At 38.6% G+C, this 20,821-nt stretch overlaps 1 protein-coding gene across 3 annotated transcripts in view; it reads right to left on the bottom strand.

Moving 5' to 3' along the window:
- ARL13B (ADP ribosylation factor like GTPase 13B) overlaps positions 1-16,157 on the bottom strand; it is a 66,949-nt gene extending 50,792 nt beyond the window's left edge. For 2 of the 3 annotated variants that reach the window (XM_029939163.1, XM_029939165.1), the window contains exons 1-2: positions 15,671-15,983; positions 1,386-1,456 (exon numbers count right to left, since the gene is read on the bottom strand). In XM_029939163.1, the coding sequence (XP_029795023.1) occupies positions 1,386-1,456; positions 15,671-15,729 (130 nt within the window). In that variant the 5' untranslated portion in view covers positions 15,730-15,983. Of the gene's footprint in view, positions 1-1,385; positions 1,457-15,670; positions 15,984-16,067 lie in introns of those variants that run through there. The other variant, XM_029939164.1, reaches the window with a different exon arrangement.
- Positions 16,158-20,821: the final 4,664 nt, after the last annotated feature.

Below are 20,821 nucleotides of genomic sequence, written 5' to 3'. Positions count from 1 at the left end.
TTGTTCATGATGTAACACCCTGAATATTTTCTAAACTCAAAACAAGAAACTGATGGAAATATGGAGGTGAAAATCAGAAGAGAAAGATCCTAATGGAAAGAGGATGCTCTAAGTAAACACAACAAATTCTTAGATTCTGCTCCCTTGAATGAAAGGCTTTGCAGAAATGGAAGAAGTAAAGATGTTTAGAAGAGCAGTCATGGCCTGCAGGCCAAATCTGGTTCACTAACTGTTTTTATATGGCCCTCGAGCTAAAAACGTGTTTTACATTTTAAAATACCACAAACAAATCAAAAGGGTATTTCATAACACGTCAGATTTCAGTGTCCATAAACAAAATTCATTGGAAGGTGGCCATGCTCATTTGTTTATATATTGCCTATGGTTGCTTTTGCATTACTATGTCAGGGTTGTATATAGTTGGGGAAGAGACTGCATGATCCTCAAAATCTAAAATATTTACTATCTGGCTCTTTTACAGAAGTTTGCCAGCCCCTGGTTTAGATGATGACAGTGTTCTGTGAGGATATAAGCTAGGAGACAGCACGAGGGGTACCATAAAAATCCACAGATAATAATACACAATTTACATCTAACATTACATGGTAGAATATGGGGTGGCAAAATATTTTCCTCGAAAAGCAAGTTTTGCAAGGTGTTAATTTTCTTTCATAAACTTCCATAAACAAAAGCCCCCTGACTATCTGGTATGCATATCTTGTTGCAAAATTCTTTTCCAGCAACAAATATGTTAAGTTTTTTCTAAATTCATACTCCTAAGATGCTTGGCTGGTGCTTCATCTTCTGGGTACACAACAAACTCACTAGTACAGTTGCTTCTATGTTGTAGGAAACAGCATTAAACTAAGACTAACTAAACATATCCAATGAGATGTAATGTACGTGACATAAAACTCTTTAATAAAAAAGAGGACCTACTTTTAACATTAACTATAAAAATTACATATCATATTGAAAAAAAAAATCAAGACATGCAAAGAAAGACGTGCTGGCTAACTGTGTTCTACCTCCTTTACTTAGGTGTAGTCTTGTGACTAAATTTTGGCCAAGAATATGTAAGTGGAAGATGGGTATCCTTAAACATGGGCATGTCCTTTTTTAACTTACTCCTTCTGTGCTGAGAAGACAGATGTGATGCCTTTTATCTGATCAAAGACCTCAAGGACCCTCTGCACCTCTGCATTTATTCACATCTGAAGCATGTTAACAGGCTGCGACTATTAGCTAGAATTTATTCACCATATCAGCCACAAGTATACTAAGAATATAAAGAAATGGACTGTATACTATCTGTACCAAATGATTATGTAATTTCCATAAATAGATAATCCAGAGGGCTTTAATAAGAAACATTGTCAGCTTACCTCCTTGGATTCCCTTCGCCGTTGCCGTTTTACCAGCATTGTCAAGTCCCACCATCACAAGAGTCACTTTTCTTAAAGTAAGAAAAATTTAAAAATCACTTTTGAGTTAACTCAATATTGGGGAAAAACAAAAGCAAATTCATTCATCCAATCAACATATAAAGAACATCTACTATATATAGAACAATCTGCTGGACCCCAGGCAGTTCGGTGATGAATGAAATAGATTAAAAAAACAAAATTCTTAAGAAATATCCTTAAAGTATCATCCTTTTGTTCTGGAAGCAAAAAAGGAAAACAATAAAAGAAAGCTGTATACGAGATAGTACAAAAGATAGAGAAGAAATAACAGAAAAAAGGAAAAGGATTCTAACACATGAGCTATCTATCATGGCTAACGATTCACACATACCAGTGGTATGTTCAACTCTGTTTTTAGATATGCAGTACCTTTCCAAGTATAAATCTTAAATACAGTATAAGATGATAATTAACTTAAGTGCTAATATTAAAGGGTTCCCAAAATTATAAACCTTAAAATACTGTTGATGACATAGCTAAACTTCACAGAATAAGAATTTAAAAAAAAGTCTAGTTCAATTTATATTCGAAGAAACATAAACCCAGACTTGTAAGACAATGAGATGCTTACAGAGTCAAAACTAGAACCTAAGTCACTTAACTCCTAGAGACTTCTTAAACCTGGCATAGGTATAAAGGAACAAACCTATTAAAATGGTCCTATTACTTGGCAATTCAGTCTACCACTAAAGCTCATTTCTGTTTCAGGCTGACCCACTGTGCAATATAAGAGGTAAATCCATTCATTAACACCATGGATTTGGGAATATAGAGAGAAAGTCACAGCATAACACGGGTGTCATACTACATCCACAGGGCCACGTTCCTATGGGATATAGTCAGGGTTTCTGCCAAGTCATCTTCACTGACGATCATCTCAAGAAGGGTTAAAAACACAGAGCTGAGAGAGATGTTAAGGAGTGTTCTTTCATCTCTCTAGCCCTGACTCTCCAGGATCTATTGTGGTTAGTTGTTGTTTTTTTAACTCTCTATTTTTTTAAAACCCATATAACAAAAAGAAAAGACAGAGTTGAGGTGTGAGGCAGTCCAGTTATGGGTTGGACATTGAGGAAGAACACACTTGGTCTTATAAAAACCAAACTGGTCACTTATTAAACCAATTAAATAGCTAATGGCCGTCCTCTGTACCCCAGACACCAGTGTTTTAAGTTCTTGAGATATACCTACTTATTACAATAACTACCACGAAAAACAAACAAAAACAGACACAGAAACTCTCCCCTTACTAAATGTACATGTTACTGGCAAGAAACAATAATAATAAATTAAGAAATAAGTACATTATAAGCTGTGTAGTATGTTAGAAGGTAATTACATACAGAGTAAAGCAGCCTAAAGGGAGGCAGGAATGGGATGGCAGCCGGGCTGCAGCCTCACACAGGGTGACCAGGGCAGGCTTCGCTGAGAAAGTAAGGAGCAAGGCCTCGAAGGGAAGAGTTAGTCAGGCAAGAGAGAACACCCAGAGCAAAGGCACGAACATGGGGGCATGCAAGAATGTTCTAGTATCAGCATTCAAGTCAATGTGGTAAAACCCAGTGCGAAGAGAGCAGGGAAGGACAGGGAGTCAGAAACACATCGGAGGCCTTGTAGTTGAGGGCTTTGGCTTTTGTGAATGAAGTTAATTTATGCTCCGTATTAATTTCTTTTGTTATTCAAGAGCCTTAGTCTTCTAAATGTTTCAACCATCTCTATCCATCATGGGGAATAAATGGAAGTATGTCTAAGCTTGAGTGAGTGCCAGTATAAAGTAAGCCACAACGAGCAGTGTCTCCATACTCCATACTGTAGGTCAGTGGTAGGGTCAATGGGAATGTCAAAGAGAACCATGACAGAGTACTTTAAGGAGCTGAGATTGTATGTGAGGTCTGGATACCTCCATGCAAGTAGAAATTTTGCCTTAATTATCAACTTTTTTTAATGTTTTATTTATTTTTGATACAGAGAGAGACAGAGCATGAGAGGGGGAGGGGCGGAGAGAGAAGGAGATACAGAACCAGAAGCAGGCTCCAGGCTCTGAGCTAGCTGTCAGCACAGAGCCTGATGCGGGGCTCGAACCCACGAACGTGAGATCTGACCTGAGCCGAAGTCGGAGGCTTAACCGACTGAGCCACCTAGGCGCCCCAATTATCAACTTTGAAAAATATGAATTTACTTCTTAAGGAAGCTGTGTGTGATTTTTAAGAGTATAACTTTATTATTTTGTTTGAAGAATTCATAACTACCAAATATCAAATAAGATTTAAATACAGAATAATTTCCTAAACAAAATATAATAAATGACTATCCAAAAGAGTTGGATAATATAGAATTTATATAATATTTTAGGTAACTCAAGTTACTAGATATACAATGAATTAGATTTAAAAAATATTAAACTAATTCAATTGTCCTGTGAAAAATATATAATGAATTTCAAGATCCACCATGCTTAAAACCTGACCATGAACCAAAACAATTACCATGGGGGAACAAATGCCCACATTATGCTTATGGACATCATTTATTCTATAAATATTAATTATACACCCTGTGTAGAAGAGCACACATCCACAATCCCTAGCCCTCCTGTACCTTACACCAGAAAACAGGCTGCTCTCCTCCTCTAGTCCACAGGTTACATATGTTTTCTCTCCATTCTTGTCAAGATTTCAGCTTAAAAAAACCTTCCAAGTAACTGCTATTACACACTTTGAACACTGCTCTTAAAGCTAGCTACCAGAGACATTTGCTGTTTACTTTAAAAGCTTTCCTTTCTAGGAGCACCTGGTGGCTCGGTTGGTTCAAGTGTCTGACGCTTGGTTTTGGCGCAGGTCATGATCTCACAGTTGGTGAGTTCAAGCCCTGCATCTCCCTCAGCGCTAAGAGGGCAGGGCCTGCTTGGAATTCTCTCTCTCTAATTCTCTCTCTGTCCCTTCCCTTCTGGTGCTCTCTAAATAAATAAATAAATAAATAAATAAGCTTTAAAAATGCTTTCCTTTCTTAATAAAACATTAGGTTCAAACAAAAAAGTCCTTCAAACATAAAAATCATTATGGAAAATTATAATTATGCTGACTGGCACAAATAAGTCTCTAGATTTCTTTTTTACTTGACTACTACTGTTGAAAATAGTTAATTTTTTAGATTATTATGCTATATACTTGAAAACAACTTTAATTAAATACTTGAGATAATTAAAGTCTTATGAGTAAACATAACATTAGCAGTGCAAATAAAAATCACAGCATGAATTACTGCAATCTCTGATAACAAAACATTGAATTTATACTTTCAGAATCTAATAATGGATTTAAAAGGTTAACATTCACCTAGCACTTAAAATTCTATGCAACATTTTAAAAAATGAAGATACACAATCTAACACATGTTAAAATGTACATGTCATTACACCTGCTTAAAATATGGTAAATTATCACTGACAGGGAACAGTTGTATGTGGTCCTATATAACAAAACAAAGATGGAAGATATTCTATGTCTTTTAATCTTATGATTATTGATCAAGCACATTAACCCTTTAATTGAAAAAAAACCAAAAACCCAGCACACAGTGTTCTTAGGTTCATAGCATCTGGAAAAGTCGACATTAGCAAAAAAACAATCCTTTAGTCATTTGGTCAGACAGTAATTCAATAAAAGTACATTAGGCATTAGGCATTACAGACACAAAAATGCCTGAGACATGGTTTTCTATCTCAGTGTACTCATCTTCTAATGAGAGTGACTAAACCGTAAACAAATATTAGTACATTGTGACACCATGACAGTTGTATATACACAACTATATACAGAAGACATTTAAGCAATACACAGCAAGACGATTTTAGCCTAGAGATACAGAAACAGAAGATCAGGGAAGCTTCTTACACAAGGCAATGCCTCAGCTAAGTTGTTAAAGTGGAGACGTTCGCCAAGCAAGGGGAAGGTGCAAACAGATGGAAGAATGAAGAGGTTCCAGACCAAGAACACTGCCTGGGAAGATTCCACACCAAGAGGGGAGAACTGGTAGGATGAGTTGCTAAACCCAGTTGCTGCTCAGTAGAGCGGCATTAAACGAAGCAAGTATGCTAGAGGCCCATAATCACAACTCGATACCATTACCCATTGAACGCAAGTAAAGGACTTGATATACTTCTCCTTTAGGAACTAGTATCAACAAATTGTTAATAAGGTGATCTTCGGGGCACCTGGGTGGCTCAGTCGGTTAAGCCTCCGACTTTGGCTCAGGTCAGATCTCACATTCGTGAGTTCGAGCCCCGCGTCAGGCTCTGTGCTGACAGGCTAGCTGACAGCTAGCTCAGAGCCTGGAGCCTGTTTCAGATTCTGTGTCTCCCTCTCTCTCCGACCCTCCCCTTCTCATGCTCTGTCTCTTCTGTATCAAAAATAAATAAAACATAAAAAATTTTTAAACAAATTAATGTGATCTTCCCAGAAGTTGAAAGTGATCACTTCACTCTTATTACAATTATCCCTGAGTCTTCAATTATACATCAAACTAAAAGGGCGAGATGGAAAGGACTTTGTGGTATTTTAAGATGTACAGTATGTCTTTACTAGTAACAAATAACAGGGATTGTGTGTGATCTGATATAATCCCACAAAGTTGGTATTAGAGAAACCTGTATTCAAGTCCCAGATTTGCCACTTCCAAACTATATGATCTGGGCCATATTATTTAACTTCTTAGAATTTTATCAGTAAAATGAGATAATAACAACAACTATCCCATAGGGATGTGGTAAAATGAACTCTGGCAATGCAAGTGAAGTGCTCAATGTCTGTGGTACCAAATAACTGCTCAGTCAATAGCTGTTCATGTGATACCACAAATTTCAAGCTACGGAGTCCATGAGACGAGACCACAGAAACAGGCAGGAACCAGATTACAGAAGAGGATGAAGAGGGTTCAGTTTTACACACACTGACAGCTGTGCTCATTCATCTCACACTGAAGTCTGAAGCTGAGGAAAGATCTGTCCTGGGTTTATGAGACATACCTGGTAATTAAAACTATGAGAAGAGATGAAAGATCCCAGGGAGAGCACAAGAGGGAGAAGAGCCAGGGAAATGTGGAGCCCCAAGAACCTTTGAAAAAAACCTTTAAAGCTGTAGTCAGAAAGATATGAGACCAAAGAAATGGCAGCACCGGGAAAAGCGTTCAGAAGAGTTAAGAGACAAACACTATCAAATACTGCAAAGTTTTGTCAAATGTAAGTATCTTTTATATAATTGCCCCAAATTAAGTAACTGAGAAGAAAATGCTCTCATCTTTTCCCAAACCCTGCAATACCCAATGCTTTGAATTTATATGGTGTGTCTTAATAGTTCAAAGCTATTGTACCCTATCACTTATATGCATACTGTCCCTGCAAGTAGAGCAGGTACAAGTTACCCAAGGCTACAGCGCTAATAAGAAGTTAGTCAACAGCAGTTTCCATGGGAAGTTTAAATACAATGTTTCGTAAAAATAGTAATAATTATTATTATTTGAAAGGATAACTTGAACCATTTGTTTAGCCCCTAATTTACTTGCATTATATATATGCACACAGAGGCACCTGGGTGTGAGTGGGTGGATCAGTTGATTAAGCATCCGACTTTGGCTCAGGTCGTGATCTCACAGTTCCTGGGTTCAAGCCCCACGTCAATCTTTGTGCTGACAGCCTGAGCCTGGGGCCTGCTACGGAGTCTGTGTCTCCCTAGTTCTCTGCCCCTCCCTGGCTTGCACTTTGTCTCTCTCTTTCTCAAAAATACGCATTAAAAAAGATTTTTAAAAATATTTATGTAGGGGCACCTGGGTGGCTCAGTTGGTTAAGCGTCCGACTTCGGCTCAGGTCATGATCTCAGGTTTGTGGGTTTGAGCCCCACGATGGGCTCTGTGCTGACAGCTAGCTCAGAGCCTGGAGCCTGTCTTCAGATTCTGTGTCTCCCTCTCTCTCTCTGACCCTCTCCTGCTCACGCTGTCTCTCTCTCTCTCTCAAAAAAATAAAATATAATAAAAACATTAAAAAAATTTTTTTTTATTTTATATAGATGCACAGAGATAAACATGTGGCTCATTTTCATCAAGGAATCTTGAAATTATCACTCTAGACTTAGGTCTATCACAATCATAACCTAGTTCTTGGACTTAATTAATCTAAGAAAGTAGATTACCTAGTAACAGGTACACTACAGTCATGAATTGAATGCTGTTAATAAAACCTACCCATGATTTTGATGAAAATCTAACTATGGCATTTTTCTGTTTAAAATCCTTAAACAAACTCAAGTCCAAACTCTGTGGCCTCCTCCACCGCCGCCCTCCTCCGGTCAGCCAGCGATTCCCCGGTCCTTTCGGTCCTTCCTGACCATCCGTGCTACCTGGGCAAACAGACCTCAACTTTCTCAGGTCACTTCTCACAGTCTAGTCTTCCAGAACTTGTCAACCAACTCGAGAGCCCGAGGATCAAATGTGTGGGGCACACAGTAAGCGTCTTCACTGAATGACACAGTATAATATATTTTCTGACTCCCCCATTTGCCTGAGTAAGTATTACGTAAAATTAAAGTATATAATTTTCAGCTGAGAAAGTATTATAATGGATTTAATTTATATAAATCTTCACATAAAAGTAACAGTTCAATCTTAGAGAATGTAATTAAAATTATCTTCTTACATCAAACTGGCTTCAGTTTTCTAAAAAAGTGTACACGCTCAAGTTTTCAAGGTACTAATTTATGGTAATAATGAGTTTTAAAACTGAAATAATTCTGAGTTTAAAAAAATGAAAGGTAAGGATTAAAAGAGTCAATAGCTTGTTTTATATATTTAATCTCAGAGTCTCTTTTTATATAACACAAATACACAATTTGATATATCAGAAATATAAGCAACATAATACTGGAATTTTGAACTCAGATTTAGAAAATATTTAAATTATTAACCTTCTCTGAGTGATTTTATTGCAATCATTTGAACATCTACAATTCTAAACTTTCTGATCTATCAACTAAGGAGACAATACTTCAATTGAGATAATTACATAGAAACTATTTCTAACTTCAAAAAAATGTTTCAAGTCAAAATAAAATATTTCACTAAACCACTAAAAAAAAAATTGACACATCAAATTGGTATTACTGGAAATATTGGACCTACATAAAGCAAGTTCCAAAGTTAAAAAGTAACGTAGACACATGTAGGAAAAGAGATGTGGGAACATTATTTTATGATAAATGAGCAAAAGAAAGAAAAAAACCTACCACACACACAAATTGATATAAAAAAATTTACCCGTCCCCCCAAAAAATTATGGTGGGATTTTATTGTACAAGTGCATTATTTTCTGACATTTTAACTCAAATTATAGAGTTCAGGATAATATTACATCAAAATCACTATCTAAATTTATGGAGCATTAATAAATAGTAAGAGGACCAAACTTGAGATCATATGCTAACTCTGATATCTTAATCAAATTCTTAGTGTCAATTTATTCATTCCGAAAATATAAAGGGGTAGAATCAGAATGTCTCTAAGTCCTTTTTCTCCTAAAATTCTAAACTTTTTACTAAGAATAAACAAGAAGCCGTAGGGGTATAAAAAGAAATGTACAACATTCCAGTTCTGTGTACAGCACATCAGATAATCCTTGCTAATCTGTATGTACAGCTTAATTAACAAATTAAAAACTCAGCAAATTCTATAAGTGGCCCAGGATTTACAGTTATATTTATTTAAACCAAAAAAGATGGCTCTTAAGGTACTAAATCTTTCCTCACTGAAAAAAACATAGCAAAGATGACATACCCTATCTGTATGCTTTACCAAACACCACAGTGATGTACAGAAAGCATTAATCCACAGTGTTTACTGTAACGTCTGTCTTTTCTTTTAGACTTGGCCACAGTGAATGACAATTTACTACGGTGATAAACACATGAGTACCTACTATGCTTTTCTTTTTGTTTACATAATAGTAAAAATATTTTTAATTTATTTTTTAATGCTTATTTATTTATTTTGAGAGACTGTGCATCTGTGCACATGCAGGGGGAGAAGGGGCAGAGGCCGGGGGCTGGGGGTGGGTGGCGCTGAGAATCCCAAGCAGGCTCCACGTTGTCAGCACAGAGCCTGTCCCAGGGCACAATCCCATAAAACAGGAAAACCATGACCTGAGCCAAAATCAAGAGCCAGACGTTCAACTGAGCCATCCAGGGGGCCCTATATTTTAATTGTAATATTATATAACTCTTGTTGCCAAACTTTTTTGTCATTTGAATTATTAGTTTTCTGCTTCTTTTGGGTGACCCATTTCTGAATTCATGCCCATGGAAAGCTTAGGAAGCACAAATTTCTTCAAGACTCAGACAAAATTATACCAATTCCAAATTCCTGCCTCTTTTCTTACTAAAATCTTGGAAATCATCTTTCAACTCTTGCATATTCTATCATTTTTTATATATACCAATCCCTCAACTAGACGCTATTTGGTATAAATAATAGGTGTTCAGAGTATATAAGTGATAATATGTAAGGGTGAGGACCTGTTTACCAGGTCCAGAATACACTGAGCACCACAACTTGGCTTCTGTACTCAGGACAAAGGCTGTTCCCTCTACACAAAATAAATTTCAGTAGAGTTTTAAGTGTTAAAAATTAAAATATTAACATACTAGAAAAAAAGGTACAGGTGACCATAGTCTTGGATACATATAATGGAATATAATCTAATTATTACACTGAAAGAGTTGTGTATTTAAAATTGTTTTTAAATGTTTATGTTTCAAATGCCACCAAAAAAATTTACAAACATAACAAATCAAAGAAAAATATCTGCAATATATACTACAGAGAAATGGTTACTATACATTTAAAATCTCTTCTAGAAAACTCAGTAAGAAAATGCACTTGCCCCAATAGAAAAACAGAAAAGGAAATCATTGGGAAATTCCCAAAACAAGAAATACAAAAGTCCAAAGGAAGAAACAATTTTACTAGGAATTCAGAAAATAGAAACTAAAAGCAGATAGCATTTCCCCCTATAACTTGGAGAAAAACAAGTAATGACTCTCACTTTTTGAGGAGGAAAAAGGCACTTTTACACACTTCTGGGAGGAGTAACAATTGATTTTCTTTAAAGCCTTGCTGAAAAGCAAATTGGCAATAGATATCAAATACCTTAAACTTTTCATACCATTTGATCTCAAATTCCATTTCTAAAAATATTTATAAAAGATGCCCAACCAAGCAATGCTCACAATAGTGAACAATTTTAAATATCCTAAATATGTAATAACAGGAATGATTAAACATACTTTGGTGACTCTATAGAACACACTATTCTGCTTCAAAAGATTAGAAACATGTAATGTTGCAAAAAGATGTTATGACTGGAGCAAAAATAAATTAAAAGGTGTGAAATAGGAACTGTAATTATCTCTTTATTGTTTAAAAATTTACACATATAGAAACTATCAACAAAACAAAAAGACAATGAATGAGAGAATAAGAAAAGATATTTACAAATCATAAATCCAATAAAGGATTAGTATCCTAAATGTATAAAACTTAGGAGAATATATAACTTGACACAACTCAAAAAACAAAAACCAAAAAACACCCAATTAAAAAATAGGCAGAGGATGTGAACAAATGTTTTTCCAAAGAAGACTGAAGACAGCCAATAGGCAGGCAAAAAGATGCTTATGGTCACTATTCATGAGGGAAATGTAAATCAAAACTGTAATAAAATATTACCTCACACTAGTCAGATTGGCTCTTATCAAAAAGACAAAGAGTAAGAAGTGTGGTGAGGAGTGATGGAAACACATACACTACTGGTGTAACGTAAACTGGTGTGGCCACATCCACCATGGAAAACCTGCAGGATGAAAGTTCCTCAAAAAATTAAAAAGAGAACTACCATATGATCCAGCAATTCCACTTCTGGGTATCTATCCACAGAAAACAAAGATACCAATTTGAGAGATATATGCACCCCCATGCTCACCGCGGCATTATTTACAATAGACAAGATATGGAAGCAACCCAAGTGTCCACTGAAAGATGAATAGATTTAGAAGAGGAACTGTATAGATATGCAATGGATTATCACTTTGCCAAGAAAAAGAATGAAATATTGTCATTTACCACAACAAGGATGGATCTAGAGAGCCTTATGCTAAGTAAAATAAATCAGAGACAATCACCATATGATTTCATTTATACGTAGAGTCTAAAAAACAAATAAACACATAAACAAGACAGAGACAGAGACAGGAAATAAACTTGGTTACCAGAGTGGGGAGAGATGGTGTGCAGGTAAAACAGGTGAAGGGGATTAAAAGATACAAACTTCCAGTTATAAAATAAATCATTCATGGGATGGCATATACAGCATCAGGAATATAGTCAATAATATTGTAATAATTTTTTTTAAACATTTTATTTATTTTTGATACAGAGAAAGACAGAGCATGAGAGGGGGAGGGGCGGAGAGAGGAGACAGAACTGGAAGCAGGCTCCAGGCTCTGAGCCAGCTGTCAGCACAGAGCCTGACGCGGGGCTCGAACCCACGAACGTGAGATCTGACCTGAGCCGAAGCCGGAGGCTTAACCGACTGAGCCACCCAGGCGCCCCTGTAATAACTTTGTATAATGTCAGATCGTAATTAGACTTATCATGGGGATCATTTGATAATGTATAAAAATATTGACTAACTACGATACACACCTAAAACTAATAAGATATTGTATGTCAAATACACTCCAATAAAAAGAAAATTTACAGATATGTAAGAGAGTCTATATCAAAACGGAAATCTTTGGGGGTGAGATCGAGGATAACTAATATTTGCCACTTTTCTGCTTAGCCATCCATACTGTCAATGTTCTACATAAACATTCATCACCTTTAAAGAACAATAAATGTTAATTTTAAATATTTTTTTTAAAAAAACAGCTCCTGCCCACAAGCCATCCTAGAAGGCCAGTGAGAAGAGCTGAATAAACATTTCATTACAATACATGGATAACTAGAGACAAATACCAGGTGCTAAGCAAACACAATGAAAAGGTAGAAAATCTAGCTGTAATGCAAAGACAGTTTCCTGAAAGAATCGACCAATTGACAAGTGAGGAATGATCAGGAACAGCCAAAAACGAAGGGCACTTGGTGAGGTATGGAGGGACTAAAGAAGTAAGTACCCCAAACTTGGCACAACAGGAGGAAGAAAGAAAAAGACCACTGGCAACAGGGTAGAGAATTAATCAGAAGGGAACAGAGGAAAGTCTCTCAAAGAAATCTGGGGGAGAAATAATGGAAAGTCTATCTAAAACAGAGCAGTGGGCATGGAAAGGCTAAAAGAGTGTAAGACATATAAGTGGTATTAAAAAGGTAGAAACCAAAGGACTTGCAGATTTGAGAGAACAAAGCACAAAGGTATCTATAATTACTCTTGGCTTGATTTAGGTAAAAGGAAAGCAGAAGCATTTCAGGATGGAAATGAGAGAGGACATAAAGCTCAATTTTGGATATGCGAAAGGACACCATGACAGGCTTCAAGTTTCCCCTCTGACCTTGGAGGCCTAAGTGTCGGTTTCTCAGAATCATTAGACAATAAAAGGGCACAGAGTGCTCAACCAGGGACCACCTTAGTAACAGCCAATCAGAAGCGGCCAGCTAAAATGCTTAACATTCCTAAGGGCAGGCCTAGAGATAGAAGCTATAATCACTTATTGCTTAAGGCTAGTTACACCCTACAGTGGGGGTCCTTAGCCCACTCTGTAATTGGTTAATTTCAAAGATACTCTAAATGTCGGGATTGGGTCCCGCCAAAGGTAACAAGGCTCTAAACAATGTGTATGGTTAAAGTTGCTGCCAATGCTGTTATCCGATAATGATTGGATCACTCTACCTATGTCTCAATTTCCTGTAACTCCCCCTTCCCAAACCCCATAAAAACCCTGCTCAGCCCTTGTTCGGGGCTCTCAGCACGGATCCACTGCGCTGGTGAAATCTGTGAGCCCCAGCCTGAGCCCGTAATAGTAATAAAAGCCCTTTGCTTTTGCATGCGTGACTCGGTCTCCCCCGCGGCCTCTGTTTTTTGGGGACGATATTGAAATCTGGGCATAACATATGCAGGGATTGAAGATTCTTGTGGAATGGGTAAGTCTTCAAGTGGTAGAGGAGTTTCTGCCGGAAACATTAACTTGAAAGTCACTGTTTAAGTAGCCAATGAAGTCTATATGTGGTGGAATTGCCCAGAAAAAGAGAATATACAGAAAAAAGAGAGAGTTGAACACAGAATCCTGGGGAAGACTTGAGAATGAGATGAAGAAACGCTAACTGGCAAAAAGAGATAGGAAAAGCAACAGGTAGAAAAGTCAAAATTTTTAAATTCAGGAAAAATAAATCAGAGCATTTCAAGAAGAGAGTGGTCTTAAGTGCCAAATGATGCCAAGAGATTGAAAAGAATCCACTGGATTTAATAACCAGGCAGCATCTGGTGCAGCAGAAAGAAGTTCTTGGCAGAAGTCTCCTAATGCAGGAAGTTAAGGAATGCATGAGAGGAAGGGAAGTTAAGAAAGTGCCAGAATCAGGACTCCAAAGCCAACTCTTCCATCTGGGGTGAAGAGAAAAAGCAAACAGAGCTGCAGGGGCAGAGCACACAGAATAATGGCTTCCCGACAATGTCCACAGCCTAACCACTGGAACCCATGAGTATGTTACATGGCAAATGGAATTTTGCAAACATAATTAAGTGAAGGATTTCAGATGGGAAGTTTATCTTGGGATGGCCCAATGTAAATACAAGAGTCCTTATAAAAGGGAGTCTTAAAAGTTCTGGTAAAAAAATCAGAGACAAGAGATGTTACGCAGTTGGCTTTGAAGATGGAGGAAGGAGGCCACAAGCCAAGGATTGCAGGCAACCTCTTTTTTTTTTTCTTTTGCTGGAAAAGGCAAAGAAAAACAAATTCCCTGGTAAAGACTCCAGAAGGCATGCACCCTGCTGACCCATTTTAGACTTCTGACCTCAGAAATGCAGGATAACAAATTTGTGTTGTTTTAAGTCACTAAGTTAATAGTAATATGTTACAGCAGCAATAGGAAACATTTGGTTTGGGTTGTTGTTTTGCTTGTTTGTTTTTTAGATAAGAGAGGCTTGTGCATGTCTGCATACTAAAGAAAGAACAGAAACAAAGCTAGGAAGACAAAAAAAGAGATTTTTGTATTTTTGATAATAAAATTCACCAATAAATTTTGGGGAAAAGCTTAGATTTATTCTTGTATCCCAGAAGTCTTCTCTGTGATCTCTGACAAAATGCTGAAAATGGGAAATCAGAAGAAAATCAGAACTTTGTTATAATTTACTCTTGGCCTAATTCCAAGGTCAACATTATTTGTAAAGAGTAACAAATTTAAGGCTTCTTTAAGGTTAAGCCTAAAAAGTACCATTTTTCCCTGACTCCTTCCTAGCGCATTGCCTGACACATGGTATTTTCTCAACACCTGAATGAATATCAAGTAGCAGGTGCTAAACATTAATACATCTAGCATTCCAAAATGAAAGGCTAAGAAGTGGACTCTTTCAATTAAAGGCTTAACTAGATGTCACATGAAAATTGAAGCTACACTACAGTTAGGAAAACACTTTCCATCTATTCTCACTTATTACAACACTCTTACGGCAGAGATATTATCACCCCCATATAATAGATGATGAAGGTGGGGCCAAAGTGGTGAAGTCATGTAATTATTAAGCAGTGGAGCCAGATTTCAAACCCAAGTCCTTAAAACAGCGAGTGTGTGTGTGTGTGCGTGTGTGTTGGAAAATAATATGTGGATGTTATGAAAACTGTATTCCATGCCTCTGTTTAAAAAAAAAATCCCATCACAAAAGAGTCAGGAAAAACACTACGGATAGTTTCCAACTCCATACACAAAAGCCACAACTTTTTAAGGAATTCGAACCCATTTAAATAATAACAGTAAGCATTCTGCAAACTTCAATGTAACTAGGGAAAAGAGCTACATTGTGCTCTCTCTCCCTCCGGAGACGAGTCAAACTGGGAGCAAAAGCATCCCCCGCGGCCTGGGAGTGACTCTGCCCAGAGGAAAGGTGGCACCCCTACAGACTCCTCAGGGCGCAATAGTCCCAATCCCATAGGACGGCACCGGGCCAGCTGGCTGCAACCTACCTGACCGGCTCCCGCCACCGCTTGAACCAACTGCAGCAATTGGCCATCAGACTGAACATCACAGGCCGCTGCTCCCAACGCCTCCCATTCGAGCCCCGAGCGAGGAAGGGCCGCTAGTTGCCCCGGGCCGAGTCCCGGGGGCCGCAGCGGCTCCGAGGCACCTCTGAGGCGGAGAAGTCTGGAGGGAGGTCGAGATGGTCAGTCCCAGCTCAAAACCCTGATAATCGCGCCGACCCTCGAGCGAAACACGGCCTCATCGCCCAGGCACAGCCGGGCCAAAGGCGCAGATACACAGACCCGAGCCGGGTTAGCGGAGCCCCGCCAGTGAAAACCCCGCGTCGACGTGCTGACGTTTCTCCCAGGCACGGAAGGCCCACCCCAAGCACCGCCCACATACTTCTCCAATCATCACTCGTCGGCTCGTGATGGGGGCCGCTGAGTGGCTGAAGGGGCAGGGCTTCCCTTCCCCCCGGGACGGCGGGGGCGGGGAGATGGTTCTCGTAACTAGGCAACCAGAGCGTCCACAGATGAGTTGAAAAATCCCCGACAGATCCAGGGCAAGGCCTCTCTGTATACCCACACAAAATGTGTTGCCAGCCGAGGGTGTTGTTCCTCGTGTGTCTCTAACCCCAACTGAGATCCAGAGAGCTTAGGTCTAGTGCGTGTTATGTTTTGTTTTATCAAGCAGGGCTGGGATCCTTTGGGATTCTGGCAGACTTGCACAACTGCAGAAGGAGCAGTTAATATAAGTTAAGGACTAGAGGAAAACTCATTTGCTAACTATCCAATATTTCAGATAACGTATTAATCGTATAATGTATATTTCTGTTTTTTACATAAAATATAAAATGATATTGTGGGGGGTTATGATTACAAAAGAAATAGTATGTTCATTGTAGAAATTGTGAAAAACACTGAAAAAGGAATAAGATGAAGAAAACAAGATCTCACATTCACCACCCGAAGATAACCAACATTAACATTTGGATATTTGATCATTCTAGGATTTTTTAATATAATATTAGGTTGCTAGCTATTTGGTTTCGGCACGTTGGGAATGGTGATATGATGTTTTGTAGTATGTCTTTTATTTACAGCGATATGGAATATCTGTATTTGTTTTTATATTATTTTGAAAAAGAAGTGACAAGCACATTCCTGTAGGGAAAAAAAGCATGCATGGTATGTAGAAACCTGTGTGTCTATTCCATTTCTACTTAAATATATGTTTTCAAATCTAGGTAAAAGGAGAGAGGGCTCCTCTGTAATGTCCAGTGTATACCGGGGGAAAATAATGGTTTGGGACTACAATAGAGTTAGGATTTTTCTGAAATCCTGTTCCTGTGATTATTTGTTCTACATTTTATTTATTATTTTTGAGAGAGAGAAACAGAGCATGAGTGAGGGAAGGACAGACAGAGAGATAGACAGAGACAGAGAGACAGAGAGGAAGAGAGAGAGAGAGAAGGAGACAGAATTCGAAGCAGGCTCCAGGCTCTGAACTGTCAGCACAGAGCCCCACTCAGGGCTCAAACCCATGGGCTGTGAGATCATGGCCTGAGCCAAAGTCCAATGCTTGATTGACTGAGCCACGCAGGGGCCCCTGATTGTATTTTTCTTTAACTTTTTGTAATGTTTGTTTTTAGAAGAGAGAGACAGACAGAGTGTGAGTGAGGGATGGCCAGACAGAGAGAGAGACACAAAATCTGAAGCAGATTCTGGGCTCTGAGCTGTCAGCATAGAGCTTGAAGTGGGGCCTGAACTCACAAACTGCGAGCTCATGCCCTGAGCTAATGTCAGACAACAAACTGAGCTACACAGGTGCTCCTGACTATTTATTCTTTTTGTATATAGTTTATTGTCATGTTGGTTTCCATATAACACGCAGTGCTCTTCCCCACAGGTGTCCTCCTCCATGACCATCACCCCCCTTCCCCTTTCCCCCTCCCCCCCCCAGTTTGTTTTCAGTATTCAAGCATCTCTCATGATTTGCCTCCCTCCCTCTCCCTTACTCTTTTTCCCCCCTTCCCCTCCCCATGGTCCTCTGTTAGGTTTCTCCTGTTAGACCTATGAGTGAAAACATATGGTATCTGTCCTTCTCTGCCTGACTTATTTCACTTAACATGACACCCTCAAGGTCCATCCACGTTGCAATTATTTATTCTTGATCCAACATGTGAAATACATCCCTCCCCATTTTATTTTTCTAGACCTTTGGCTACAATTTCCAGGGTGGAAAGGGGGATAAGAAGGCAGGGCAGGAAAGATCCACAATTTCCCCTTAGCTATGTGCCAGATAAGTACTCTTCTGCTAACTCTTTATTTTCACAACCTAACTTTTTCAACTGGTAGTTTACCACTAAAACCCTAAAGCACTATTTCTTTTCTGCTCCCTCTTTTTTATCAATTTACTGTGATTGGGCTTCTGCCCCATCAAACTATGCAAAGCACATTTTTAAATGTAATTTCTATCTTCCTAATTACCAAGTCAGTTCACGTTTTCTTTTATCACTTAATACATTTAATACAGTTAACTCTTTTTAAACTCTTTCCTCCACTGGCTTTTCACAATTACATACTATTCTGGTTCTCTTCTGATCTGACTGGTCATTCTTCCTTCAGCTTCCTCTATGTATTCTTCAAGATCTGACCTTGTCCTTCTACTTTCCTTTTGAAACACTCATTCTCTTAAGGGTGCCTAGGTAGCTTAGTTGATAAAGTGTCAGACTCTTGATCTCAGCTCGGGTCATGATCTCATGGTTCCTGAGATCCAGCCCTGCGTCTGGGGCTCTGTGCTGACAGTAAGAAGCCTGCTTGGGATTTCTCTCTAAATAAATAAATAAATAAATAAAACCATGTTCTCCTGGAAAATCCAATTACTTACTTCTGTGCCTGAACGGATTTACCATGCAGATGTTTCCTCAGCATTTCTGGAACTATACTCAACACTCTTTTTTCCCCTCAAAAAATACACTCAATCTCAACTCTACTTCTTGTCTTCCTTGAGAATGATACATAATCAAACATTTGTGTCACATACAGTCAGTCAACTAAACTGACTGCTCATTTTTCAAAACCTTAAATGGTTTCGTAGACATAAGCACTGCACACTAGTTTTAGTTTTCTTCTTCTTTTCTTTTTAGAAGCATTTAAGATAGTTATTCCTACCCTTTAGAAGTCACTGGACTTGCTTTACCCAGTGAAATGTGAATGAAATGGTAATTGTGGAAGACTACACTAACTTTGAGGTCCTATGAAACCCAAATAGCTTGGAACGCTGAGCCAACCCTTGGAAGATGTCTGCCCAGAAATTCCTGCAGTGAACTTCTCATGAGCAAGAAGTAAACACTTAATCACTTATCTTAAATCACTGTAACCATGTATTTCATGGTTATTTCACCATAGTGTAATCTAGTTTATTCTGAATGATGAAAAACATCTTGCTGTCATGATTCTAGCTAAGACTCTTATTTCATTTCCCAGAGATTATTTAGCATCCTGTTACTTGATTTCTTCTTCCAGCTTTATTGAGGGATAATTGACAAATAAAATTGTAATATATTTAAATTGTACAATATGATGATTTAATATAGGTATACATGGTAAATGATTCCTACAATCAAGTTAATTAACACATCCATCACCAGTTACACTGTTAACTTTTTTTTGAGAACACATTTAAGATTTATTCTCATAGCAAATTTCAGTAGATAGTATAGTATAATTAACTATAGTCACCATGTTGTACATGAAATCCTCAGAACTTATCACCTTAAAACTGAAAGTTTATATACCCTTTATCAATGTCTCTTCATTTCTTTACTCTTCAGCTCCTTTCTTTGTGTCTATAAATTTACTTTTTTTTTTAAGATTCTACATGTAAGTGATTCCTATAGTAGTTGTCTTTCTCTGGCTTATTTCACTTAGCATAATGCCCCAACTGCCATATGTAAATGTGAGAGATCTCTATGTATGTCTATCTCTATATCACGTTTTCTTTATCCATTCATCCATTGATTAGATTTAGGTTGTGGTTTCCATATCCTGGCTATGGTGAGGAATGCTCTAATGAACATGGGAATACAGATATCTCTTCATGATCGTGATTTTAGGGGCGCCTGGGTGGTTCAATTAGCTGTGTGTCAAATTTTGATTTCTGGGTGGGTTGGAGCCCAGCAGTGGGGAGCCCAGGAGTGGGAAGTGGGGCTCAATGCTAATGGTGAGGAGCCTACTTGGGATTCTCCCGCTCTCTCTGCCCTTCCCCCATTTGCGTTTGCACATGCACTCTCTCTTTCAAAATAAATAAATAAACAAATAAACTTAAAAAATCCTTACATTAACATTATGAAAATCCATTATTATCCCCATTTTACATGTGCTACAATTGAGGCTTATAGAGTTAAGCAATTTGCTTAAAATTACAGAACAGTGATAGAACTATTAGAGATTCGAATCAGGCGTTTTAGCCCCAGATGCCCCCTTAAACATTACATAACATTTTAAATGTGTATGCCTAAGCACAAAAAGGGGTTATATTGAAAACAAAACAAAACAAAAAAGAGCTGTCTGAAGATGATGGAAGTTGATATATTTCTCATTTTTTCCCTCAAAAAATGTTTTGCTATATATATTTTTTACACCATAAATGCAAGAACAAAATACAAATGTAGATGATCAAAACGATCCCATTTGCTTCCATGATCTCTCTGTTGCCTTCCTGGAGTTACTGGCTTCTAGGTTTGATGAAGGTCTTCACCCCCAACGTCAGAGTGTCACAGCATGATTTTTCCATCTAAGCTCCGACACCCCGTCCTCGGAGTCCTCAAAGTTCCCTGGCCACTGAGCCTCTCACCTAGTTCGCTGGAGGTTTCTACTGCGTGTGCTTCCCTGCTTGGGCAAGTTCTCGTTGGGGAGACTGGGAACGAAACGCAGGAGCTCGGGGGCCAGCGGGGAAGGTGTCTCCAGCGTGTTTACTAGGCCTCCACACTCTCCGGAGCCCTGCCCCCAGCGTCGAAAGGCTTCCTGGAAATGCCCTCGTTATCACTTCCCCTCCCGGGCTGGGGGCTGGGAGCGGGCGGTCCCCCCGCCCCCGGCTCCCGCTGTGCGGCCGGTGAGCTCGCTCGCAGGCGCCGCCGCGCCGCAGTCCTCGGA

This window comes from Suricata suricatta, chromosome 5 (assembly GCF_006229205.1).
Source record: "Suricata suricatta isolate VVHF042 chromosome 5, meerkat_22Aug2017_6uvM2_HiC, whole genome shotgun sequence".
In the NCBI taxonomy this organism is placed as follows: domain Eukaryota; kingdom Metazoa; phylum Chordata; class Mammalia; order Carnivora; family Herpestidae; genus Suricata; species Suricata suricatta.
The sequence above is the reverse complement of the archived record's forward strand: the minus strand, read 5'-3'. Positions and strand labels throughout refer to the sequence as shown.